Source organism: Paramormyrops kingsleyae, chromosome 11 (assembly GCF_048594095.1).
Source record: "Paramormyrops kingsleyae isolate MSU_618 chromosome 11, PKINGS_0.4, whole genome shotgun sequence".
Taxonomy (NCBI): Eukaryota; Metazoa; Chordata; class Actinopteri; order Osteoglossiformes; family Mormyridae; genus Paramormyrops; species Paramormyrops kingsleyae.
This window is the reverse complement of record NC_132807.1, coordinates 3,736,024-3,746,995: the sequence shown is the minus strand read 5'-3', so window position 1 is coordinate 3,746,995 and position 10,972 is coordinate 3,736,024. Positions and strand designations below refer to the sequence as shown.

General features: G+C 44.6%; 2 protein-coding genes across 2 annotated transcripts; both read right to left on the bottom strand.

The window, feature by feature from the left end:
* Positions 1-258: 258 nt before the first annotated feature.
* LOC111859373 (isocitrate dehydrogenase (NADP(+)) 2) lies at positions 259-7,234 on the bottom strand. Its single transcript, XM_023841972.2, has 11 exons — positions 7,014-7,234; positions 3,537-3,628; positions 3,083-3,248; positions 2,829-2,989; positions 2,594-2,737; positions 2,223-2,359; positions 1,842-1,993; positions 1,475-1,587; positions 1,288-1,385; positions 1,024-1,116; positions 259-801 (listed from the first exon to the last, which is right to left on the bottom strand). The coding sequence occupies exons 1-11, from the start codon at positions 7,126-7,128 to the stop codon at positions 717-719; spliced, it is 1,356 nt and encodes a 451-aa protein (XP_023697740.1). The 5' UTR covers positions 7,129-7,234; the 3' UTR covers positions 259-716.
* Positions 7,235-9,088: 1,854 nt separating this feature from the next.
* On the bottom strand, positions 9,089-10,972 carry LOC111859374 (transmembrane emp24 domain-containing protein 3-like). The gene is made up of 3 exons (XM_023841973.2): positions 10,507-10,972; positions 9,952-10,197; positions 9,089-9,866 (listed from the first exon to the last, which is right to left on the bottom strand). The coding sequence occupies exons 1-3, from the start codon at positions 10,648-10,650 to the stop codon at positions 9,633-9,635; spliced, it is 624 nt and encodes a 207-aa protein (XP_023697741.1). The 5' UTR covers positions 10,651-10,972; the 3' UTR covers positions 9,089-9,632.

The window sequence follows — 10,972 nt, the reverse complement described above, 5'->3', positions numbered from 1 at the left end:
TTGACCAGAGATCACCCGGATCAGGAAAGGAGACGGCGCTGACAGAGCGATCATGACATTCAATATTTCAGGTGCTCCTCCGATTTCCAGCCTGCCTGCGAACCTTGGTGGTGCAGAGCACAGCTCCGGACAGCCAATGACAGCAGAGTCTTCAGAGAGGGAAGCTGTTCACACTGCACCAGAGAGGCTGTGAAATTCAGGAACCGCCATTTTCTCACAAGGGGCCCCATCGAGTGACAGATCACACAGCACGCCACCGACTGACCAAACACATTTAATTTGTCTGTATTTCTGAAATCTTTGACATCATAGACAACAGAGAGTAAAATAAACTATGTTCTAACTGTCAGCTTTAGGGGACAGTTGAAGTCTTTGGTTCTTACTGTAAAGAACTTTAAAACATCTCTACATGTAAATAAAAACACTTTTGGTGTGCTTTATCGAGGAAGAAAATGAAATATTTATGACTGAACAGGTGCTCCTGAAAGCGATCTTGGTGGGTATCATCATTAAAATAGCCGGCAGTTCTCCAGTTTCCTTCTACAGGATCTGGGTACTATAACAGTGGAAACTGTGACTGTACATTCAGATGCTGTCTTAATGAAAAAAAAAAAAAAATAATATATATATACAGTCAAAAGGTATATTTCAGGGAAGAAGTGTGTGATAAAGGCCCTTTAAAAAGATGCTGCTGAAGATGTCATTCCCAAGTCAGTCTACTTGCGGAGAGCTTTGTCCAGATTGTTCCTGATGGCATCCAGGAAGTCCGTGGTGTTGACATAGTGTTCATTCAGCTTGCAACTGCAAGGTAACAAGCACGGGTCATGGTATTATTTGGGAAAGGGGATGCTCCAAACGTGTGTGTGTGTGTGTGTGGGGGGGGGGGGGGGGGGGGGTAATCTGGATCTTTCTAGAATAGTGTGTTCATGCATTGAATTACTTGGAACTCTGAGGAGGAAAACACAAGAAGGAGATCCAGATTTGCATTTTTTTTTAATGTGCTGAGCAAGCTGGGAGACTCACTTGGCAAGGCCATGGATGCAGCCGGCGAGATCCTTGGTCATCACGCCACTTTCCACGGTCTCTACACACACCCTCTCCAGGGTCTGGGAAAACCTGCAAGTACAATGATTCACGTTTGCTGTGAATAACTCGCAGTGTCTGAGCACTGAAACACAGATTGCATCATTCTTCTCTTCCACTCTACTTCCACTCTATTCTTCTCTTCCATTCTACTCTGTTTGTCTGACTGGTCAGGGTAAGACGGGAGTTGAACGCTGACATTACTTGATCAAGTCGGGATTGTTGTCCAGTTTCCCGCGATGTTCGAGACCCCTGGTCCAGGCAAATATGCTGGCAATGGGGTTAGTGCTTGTCGGCCTTCCCTGGAAGAGTAAAGACATTAGCACCTATGGCTTCAGGAACACGGAGGCTCCTCAGTCACCTCTACTTGAGAAGAGAACTCCTCCCTCACCTTCTGGTGCTCACGGTAGTGCCTGGTCACTGTGCCATGGGCCGCCTCTGCTTCTATGGTCCGGCCATCGGGACACACCAGCACTGAGGTCATCAGCCCCAAGGAGCCAAAACCTGAAATACAAGGCGAGGCCGGGTTATACCCCAGTGGGGCTACGGACTGCAGGCAGCAGGTAGCCTAGCGGGTGAGAACAGTCCCAGGAGGAGCCTTTTCTGGTACCTCTGAGTTGGTTCATTTGATCAAAAGCATCAGCTAAGTGATTGAATTTTACTACCAATGCGAGTGCTAAAACATCAAGTCATTCTGGAAATTACGTAATGGGGGTTCCTTTCACAGGAACCATGTGGAGAGCAAACAGAGACCCCACCCTGGGCCAGGATGTCCGACTGCACATCTCCGTCGTAGTTCTTGCAGGCCCACACGAAGGCCCCGGAGGACTTCAGCACCTGGGCCACCATGTCGTCGATGAGTCGATGCTCGTACCAGATCTTGATCTTGTCAAACTCTGGCTTGTAGTTCCTGCATAAGATGTCATGAATGTAGATCCTGATCCACACACAGAGTGAGGAATCGCAAAGTCCACTTCAAACATGATCATCACAGCCATGTGATGAAGATTTGGAGATTTTCTTCAACATTTTTGCTCTCCATATCTAACCATCTCTCAATACCTCATTTTGCTCATCTGTCTGCTCTGTATTATGGTATGTAGCCTGATACTGTCACCCTTAGTGTTCATAATCATTACTTCTCAAAGATGTCCTGGAAGATGTCTTTGAAGCGACCATCGTAGGCCTTCAGGATGGTGTTCTTTGTGCTCATGTAGAGGGGCCACTTCTTCTGGATGGCGTACTGGAAACAGCTGTGTGCAAAGCCGCTAATGGACTACAGGAGGGGGGACAGTGAGGGAGGGAGAATCCAATCATCCAAGTACCAAAATAGGAATTACTGCTGAGGCTCAAATCACAGCAGGTAGGATAGAAACTGAAACCAGTATAACAGGTGGCAACTGAATTACAGGAAATGACTAACAAACCAAATAATACAATTTTAATGTACAAAATTAACATTAAAGTCTCAAAAGTGACGGAAAGGACAAGTGGTGGTGGGTGGTCTCACCTCATCTGTGTTGTACATCCCCATGCCACATCCCCCCCCAGGGAAGTCAAACACCTCCCACTCCTTGGCTTTGCTCCCGTCGGTGGGGGTAAAGATTATCTTGAATTTGCCGGGCTGGTTCACCACAAAGTCCGTCGCTCTGTACTGCTCGACAGAGATACAACAGGCATCATGGAATGACCGAAAGTCTCATGTAACAATCACCAGGGATCACGCTCGTGCCGAGAAGCCACACCTGGTCACCAAAAGCGTGCCTGCCTATAGTGATAGGCTGCGTCCAACCAGGGACCAGACGGGGAATGTTCTTGCAGATGATTGGCTCACGGAACACAGTCCCGCCCAGAATGTTTCTGATTGTTCCATTGGGACTCTTCCACATCTTCTTCAGCTTGAACTCTGGGGAGTGAGGGTGAGTAAACTCAGTGTGACACAGCTCAACCATACTCAATTATTCCCCACCCTTATCACCATCCAAATGACCGACGCTACCTTCCACTCGGGCCTCATCTGGCGTGATTGTTGCACATTTAACAGCGACACTGTATTTTTTGGTGGCTAGGGCACAGTCGATGGTGACCTGATCGTCTGTCTGGTCACGGTATGGAAGGCCCAGGTCAAAGTATTTCAGTTCCACGGCAACGTGGGGCAGGATGAGCTATCAGGAGCAGAAAGTAACAACATTAAGCCATCTGCTATTATGAGAGGTTAATTGAAATGTTTAATTATAAAGATTCCATTCAATAGGTAAGAAATTCTCTGGGAAACTCATTAATTTAGGACATTTATTTACACATTTAGGGAAATGCCAATTAAACAAATCAGCTCCTGATGCTTCAAATTCATACAGATCACATGCAATAATGTCATCCACTGGGCACCACCCACAGTAACCAGTGGAAGCTCCTGAACCATCTTCAGCCTGATTGCCGTTCCTGAACCCTACCTTTTCCTTGATGAACTCCCATATTATCCTGGTCATCTCATCACCATCCATCTCCACCACGGGCTGGGCCACCTTGATACGTTTGTCAGCATCTGCAGAGCAATAAAAAAAAATAAACATAAAAAAAGCAGAAATGATGGGTGGTGTCATTTCTAGAACCAAGAAGAGCCAAGAACATCATGTCAGAGAAACACTTCCTATGCAGTAGACCAGAAATGTTATTGCTGGGTCATTCCAAATGTAACAGGAAAGAGAAAATGAAAATTACACACCTCACAAGTTTAAAGGGTGGGTGCATTTACTAAAGAAAATTGATCATGCTGACTGGCATTTTGCAATAAAATATTGTGAAACAAAATGTTACGAGGATGGCATATTTTGTTAGTTGAGCATCAAGACTCTCCCCTCCATTGACAGTGAAACTCAAAGGAAGGAGTTCCTTAATATCAGAGTATAGTTTGACAAAACTCGGTCCTTCGCTAGTAAGCCGGGTTTGAGATCACCCTGCATCAGCTGACCTTGGGAAATGGTATCGCACAAAAATGGGGAAGAATCTGCTGAAAGTGCCCCTTCCAGGGCTGAGGACTTGGCCTCCATTCTCACACTCCTGTCCTCCAGGACAGGAAAGGGAATGGTGACTCCATAGCAACTGGGGCTACCCCAGAAACATATCAGAACATGACCCTCACATACTCCACATGGCTATAACACAGCTCTGCACACTGTAAACCAGGGGTTCCTGAAGTTGGAGTCATGACGCACCAGTAGGGTAAAATGACGGTCCAAGCCTCTGGCACTTATATTTTGGGGGGTCGTGGGTAGAAAAGTTTGGGAACCCATGCTATATACCAGGGGTGGGGAACCTGATCCATGGAGAGCCGGTGCGGGTTTTTGGGATGACCTCTCAATCAGCCAATAACAGTGGGTCTCCAGAACTGGAGTTGAGAACCACTGGTATTTTATTGGCTGATTGAGAGGTCAACCCAAAACCCCGCACTAGCCCTCCGTGGAGCAGGTTCCCCACCCCTGCTGTAAACAAAGGTAGGCAGAGGTGCACAGGGCATCAGTGAGTGTTATACGTATGAAGCTGAATCACTGGCACAGGACCAGTGACCAGGTAACACACGTTACCTTTGACCTTTTCAATAGGTCACAGGATGTCCGCTGTCCTCTCTGCTGTCATTTAGGAAATAAGAACTTAACGATCTGTTAAAATGGAGGTTAAATATTATTTATCATTTATGCCGCTTCCAAGTTAACTGCTCAGGTCACACTGCTTACCCTGTGCAAAAAACACAACATTAAATACGTGCCACTGCATACAGACAGTGCAGAGATCAACGTCTCTGTTTAATGTGTCAAACACCATAAAATTCTGCTATGCTCATGTCTGGCTTATGATAAATTAACCATATTCTTTTTACAAAATGAGAGATGACACCCTCATTAAGCATAATTTGTACAACAGGCTTACACACCAGGTGCCACATGCTATAGGCGGATCAAGAAAAGTATCCAAGGAAACCTGAAATCCGAAGTTACCAAAGGAACTGCAGATCTAGACTCACCATTCATACGATTTGTGGGTCTGCTGAAGGCTGGACCCTTCATAGAACTACAGTTAAAGTACGTTACGGACAATTAAATCCACCCTCCATGGTCTTATTTTGAAGTTAAATAGCAAGACGACTAGGATATTAACATAAACGGATTAAGTTACAGAACATAAAGAATATATAAACATACTTACAATAGACCTACACAGAAATGTATTTTTTGACATGGAAAATTCAGTAGTTTTGCCTATGCCCTTACTAAAGGACAATAAAGTAAAATAGCCGAGGAAGACTTTTATGACGCTTGGAGATTATATGTTAGGAGACTGGCCGATTATCCATTACAGGATCAGAAATGTAGAGACATTAACCACAGAGAGATACGAAACTGGAAGTCTGGGAACAGGATCGCTCATTTAATCAACAATTTTGACACTGAGGATAAGATTGTCAAATAAGATGGTCTTTCTGGACCAGCTCGCTGACACCGGGTGTCTGCGTTATCTTCCACAGCAGTAGGGCTTTGGCGGACCGCTTTACGCCGCTATCTGGACAATATTCATGCTTATTTAGTCTATAACCAGCCTCCGGTCCAACCGAGCGTATGACCGAACCACCTTGTACCAACTTGGCAAAAGTCCCGATTTTACCTGAATATTCAAGACACCTTGTTTATTTACACCACCACAAAAGAAAACAATCGGCGGTAAAAAATCATAACTGTTACTGATCATCGTTTTAAAATCAAAAAGTTTAATAGGATTGTTGAAAACACAAAAATGTCACGGCAAAGGTTGTGCAACAAACAGATACAAGTTATGGTCGCTTGTAAAACCATAAAAATTCCGGTTACATCTGCCTTGTGTGTAAATGACACGCTTGTATGTGGGGCTGAACTTGCTGCCCTTCCTCCGGGTCCAGCTTCTCCTTCCCAGCGTCTGACCTTGAAATTCTAAGTTCACACCCTTTTCCACAACAAACCGCAGTTTTAAAAACGCAAAATCTCACACAATCCGAGTAAAAATCGCAGCATTTCAACTGGCCTCGGAAATAATCACCATTTATATTATTTCATGGAAACTTGACTTATTATTAACACCAAGTCAGGCGTAAACTTTGCGACCTTGTGAAATACCGCTGGCCAAGTAACATAGGATGCACCATCGAATTCAATCGCTGTGGGACAAGGGATCTCAACAAGGTCTGACACAAATAACAACTGCGTTGTCCTTAATAGATTTGGGCTAAAATTGATGAGGAATGTCAGTGTCATTGAAGCCGCCACCCCCTGCCATCCACCATGAATACCGCACACGGGCAAATTACCAAGCGCCCAAACTTTACAACAATGCAATTATCCGCCAAACAGGACGAAGCTGTTTAATCATTCTTTGCCAAAAATATTAAGGTACAGCAAAATAATATTTCGACTATTATGTCATATAAGACACGTGCGATTCATTCGCATTTAAAACAATGCAATATAACGCTATAGTCTAACAGCTAAGCCCATTACCTCTCACCGTCATCACCAACTTTCTAGCTCAAGAAGACGGTTTACTAACTAGCTGGTTACCTGTCAGTATGCCAGCTACCCTTAGGCAAACCGGTCTTTTAAAAGGCACAAAGCACAGACTCGGTGTCGCACTTGGCTCAAATTGTAGGTAAAATGAAGTAGAAAAAAGGGGGATTACCCATTTTCCGCTTCCACGCTAATTAAGACTAATGCATGGGAAAATTATTATGCCGAAGGACACATCAAGCACTAGCAAACGAAATGATCCCATCCAATAGTTACATGTAGTAACAAGCAGCCTAATGTTAGAGACGCAGTTAACACTGACTCTGCCGTTATTCGTCTTCGCGAAACAGCATGGACTCTACGCATAATTTAATTATAATAAATGTTAGTGAAACTCACAGTTTCGCCGCTGCCCATGATGGCAGGCTGTAACAGACACGATGGCGGGAGGCTTTTTGGAAAAAGCCACCGAAGACCTACAGAGAGAAGTAAGGACCTTCAAATGCCCTGCCATGTTTCACCGGATCCACCTTGAGCAGCAGTCTGACGGCGCGCCGAGCTCAGAAGGAGAGCCCCCCCGGAATAAATAGAAAGCACCTCCCCGGCGGAGAGCAGAGGACAGAGCGAGGATGATCCAAGCAGCTAGCTGGCCAATGGGGCGCGTCTGCGCCCAGCCGCCGGTCACTGCGGCGATACGGCCACTGCCAACTCCTCCGAAATAAGTGCGGTCAGGCAAGGAGCTGTGACTCGGCCTGTTGACCTTTTACATTTCAGTCTTTGCGTAAACTAGCTATTTATTCTTGTGTTTTTCGTGGAACACTTTGAATATGATATTTAAAAAAATACAAAGTAATTCATTACGTGATTAAATTATTTAACGTTGAATGGATTCTGCATAAAGTTAATGAGTACCCCTGCCGAACTTTTTGTGTAACTATAACACTATTCTTAGGCTCTGTCAGACGCAATATCTAGAGCAGAGAATGAATGTGTAACAGTGTTTAATCTCGCTGTGTAGATAAAGGAGTAACCGTGATACTCTTGAGGATCACAGCTCACAGAAGTCTGGGGAGTTTTGAGGCTGGAGGAGATGTCTCTTGTTGGAGGTGAAAGTAAACTCAAACGCAGTTTCTTAGTTTTTTTTAAGATGCAGCTATTTTTATGAAGACAGACCTTCCCAGAGGATCATTTGTCCTGGGCTGGATGTCCCCAGTCCCAGTCTGCTGAACACCTAGGTTTTCATTATATGTAAATGACTCTGCACTCAACAGAACAAATAAGTACTTATTTAATCTAAGAAATTCTGCTATATGAATGAGAGGACAATCTGTATGTTTCATCAGTATAACTGACTTATATTGTTAAGTTTATTTAAAAATCAGAAATGATATTGTCTAGCATATATTAATCATCTTCTATCTATTAGCACAAAATTAAGTATGTGGAAAAACTGCCCTCAGTGAGCTGATTTTTTGGGATATTGGCTGTGAAGTGAGCTGTGGACATCAAACAGGGAATTGCTTCATGCTCTGTCAGGTTCCTTCATTGGGGAAATGTCCAGGGAGGTTAAAAGCGGGCTAGAGGGGAGGTGAGGGGGCCTTGGAAAAAAAACCTGTCACATTTTGTCCCTCATTTACCCAGCGCTGCTCTAAATTTAGCAGTGAATAGCATCCATACTAGGAGAGACCCTGGCAGGCGTGCAGTCATGTGAGTGCGAGAGCGTCTTCCTGGGGGCTGACCAGCTGACGTCCTTCAGGGGAATGAAGATGTGCAGAATCAGCCTGACTGTCTGGAATGTCAGCAAACTCCAAGCTGTGGGGCTGTTACAGGGTGAGGAGTCGTAAGGTCATGTTCAGCGTCTACGTTCGCGGGCAGTGGCTCCTACAACTCAACAAACTGTGTGTGGTGCTAACAACACACAGGTTGTGGGTTCCAATCCCAGGGAGCATCCATAAATTGTAACCATACACTATCAGGGAGAAACGTCTTGGGTACAGCTCTGGTACCTTTGTGCCCCCAAGGTACAAACAACTTTAATGTACCTACAATTGTACAAGAATGTTCTTCAAGGTACATTTATCTACTGCTACACCATCAGAAAAAAAGGGTACCAGTTTTTACCTTTGCTTGTCAACGGGGCTGTACCCTGAAGGGTCTGCCAATTGTCCCCTAGCTGTAGGTAAATGTGCCTTTTAAGGTACCTAAATGGACTATGATGAAGATTTTTGTACCATTGGGAGTACATTAATGCTGTTTGTACCTTGGCGATGTTCCTCTGAGTCCATTTCTGTACATTAAAAGGTACAATCACCTACAGCTAAGGGTACAATTCTCAGACCCGTGAGGGTACAGCCCCTGTGACAAGAAAAGGTACAAATTGGTACTTTTTTTTTTCTGACAGTGTATCATAAGTCACTTTGAATAAAAGATATTTTTATTCTTCTTCCACCATGGTTGAAATGTTTGGGATAATCTGAATTTAATTTTAACTTTATTTACTTATATTGCATCCAGAACAAAAACAGTTAATTGCATGATATTGCATATTTTGTAAGGGTAACAACCAAGTGACCATTTCTTTTAAGACTGCATTAAAACAGCACAGTAACACATGGTATTTTACATTGTTGAGAAATCAAATGTGACAATATTTTATCAAGGTCACAAAAACATCTCGTGCTGCTGTCTTACACTGGTTTTCCTGGTACAGATACTCAGGTTTTACCACAGATAAAATAAAGGGGGCGCTGTTGTAACCATTAGGGAGTAAACAGTATGGGGTTTGACGGCAGTACTTAGATTATTTACCCGAACTTCGAGCTTTGGATATTTTCCACATGAGAAATACAAAACTAGACAGGAAAATCAAAACACAGAAGGAATGTAATATTTCACCCTCACTTCCTGAGGAATGTTTTCCAGTATTAGGTATTCAACATGACTTCCTTTTCAGATATAAATGCTTGTTTTGGCGAGATGTCTGCCTCCTTCTCAGGGCTCACAGCCTCCACATCCCGTCTAAGTTCTAGCAGGGACAGTAGTTTTCTTGTCACTAAAGAAGCTTCTGAGCATGACGACCTGGCCGATGCTGATGACAAACAGGAAGAGGGTCTCCCCTATGGACCAGTAGGAGACTCGGTCCTGGAGGTCTTCTGCCCTGATGCGGTCTTGGGCCTCCCTAAGTCTGTACCATGTCTGCGACTCCACGACCACCTTCAGGATCTCATGGATGGACATGCAGGCAGATTCCATCTAAAAACAAGTTACATGGTCACATTTGCAAGGCCTGTGGGAGGCTGGACACATTCATCCTCAGCTTCTTCGAGAAAAGTCATACCTGCGTGAGGGCTGTTGTTTTGGTAATGTCAGGAAGAAGCGGAGTCTCGTCCCCAGCTCGGAAATCCAAATAGATCATTTTGTGGGAAAAGGTGGAGAACTCATTACTGAAGCACACCTTATACACACCCTTCGTTGTTGTGGTGTGAGAGAAGCTGTCATACTGCTTCTTGCGTTCCTGATACAGGATATTGTTCATAGGATCTGTCACAAAGCAATCAACATCATAGTTCCCTCCAGCGATAACCTAAGTTAGGTGAGAAACAGAGGGAGACGTGAGGCTGTAAAACAAAACATGCATGGGAACCAGAGTCCTGTTGTTTCAACAGCTTATTGCAAGATGCCGTAAGTGTCAAACTGAGTAAATGTTTACTGAACGGCGTTCCTAGCGAACAGTTACAAGAATCAGACATGCGCACTGAACTTAACCACCACCCTTTAACATAAAAGGAGATATGAAAAATACCAGATTTTACGGTGTGTCATTGATTTTAAAAATCGAGTCACCGAAGTATATCGACGAGTACAGGCCAACCTTTTTAAAAGGAAAACTTACTTGGAAATCAAGATTAAACTTAACTTCGCTCTCAAGTTCTTCGTGAAAGCACTGCCTTTCGTTATCCGGCAATTCAAACGTTAACTCTGTGCTCCAGACTGCAGTAACATGGAAGAGCGCAGCGCAAAGCCAGAGGAGCCGCATGCTTCTGGGCGAAAGCTGGCGACACAGCGCGTATGTGCAGCGGATCAGCTCGCCCGGAGAGTCGCAGCCTGGGCGATGCAGCCCTCCGATGATCCCCCTTTCGCTACGACTGACGTGGCATGAAAGAGTAGCACTTCCGGGGATGCACCGGTCCGCCTTTACTGAAACGTGCAGAATGTCCGACAATTGTGTGGCTGGTCTGTAAACTTTTACCGGCGCCCCGTGCAGAATGTCCAGTCAATACAGACCGGTCTGTAAACTGTAGCCAGTGTTCAGATCTAACGTTTCTGCCACTTATTCCTGAAGTGACGTGCGCAGACTT

Coding starts and splice junctions, on each gene's coding strand:
- LOC111859373 (XM_023841972.2), bottom strand. CDS start 7,128: ATGGCAGGGCATTTGAAGGTCCTTACTTCTCTCTGTAGGTCTTCGGTG. Junction 2,738..2,828: donor GGCACGCTTTTGGTGACCAG/GTGTGGCTTCTC, acceptor TCTGTCGAGCAG/TACAGAGCGACGGACTTTGT. Junction 1,117..1,287: donor AACAATCCCGACTTGATCAA/GTAATGTCAGCG, acceptor TTGTACTTGCAG/GTTTTCCCAGACCCTGGAGA.
- LOC111859374 (XM_023841973.2), bottom strand. CDS start 10,650: ATGCGGCTCCTCTGGCTTTGCGCTGCGCTCTTCCATGTTACTGCAGTC. Junction 10,198..10,506: donor AGTTTAATCTTGATTTCCAA/GTAAGTTTTCCT, acceptor CACCTAACTTAG/GTTATCGCTGGAGGGAACTA. Junction 9,867..9,951: donor AAACAACAGCCCTCACGCAG/GTATGACTTTTC, acceptor ACTTGTTTTTAG/ATGGAATCTGCCTGCATGTC.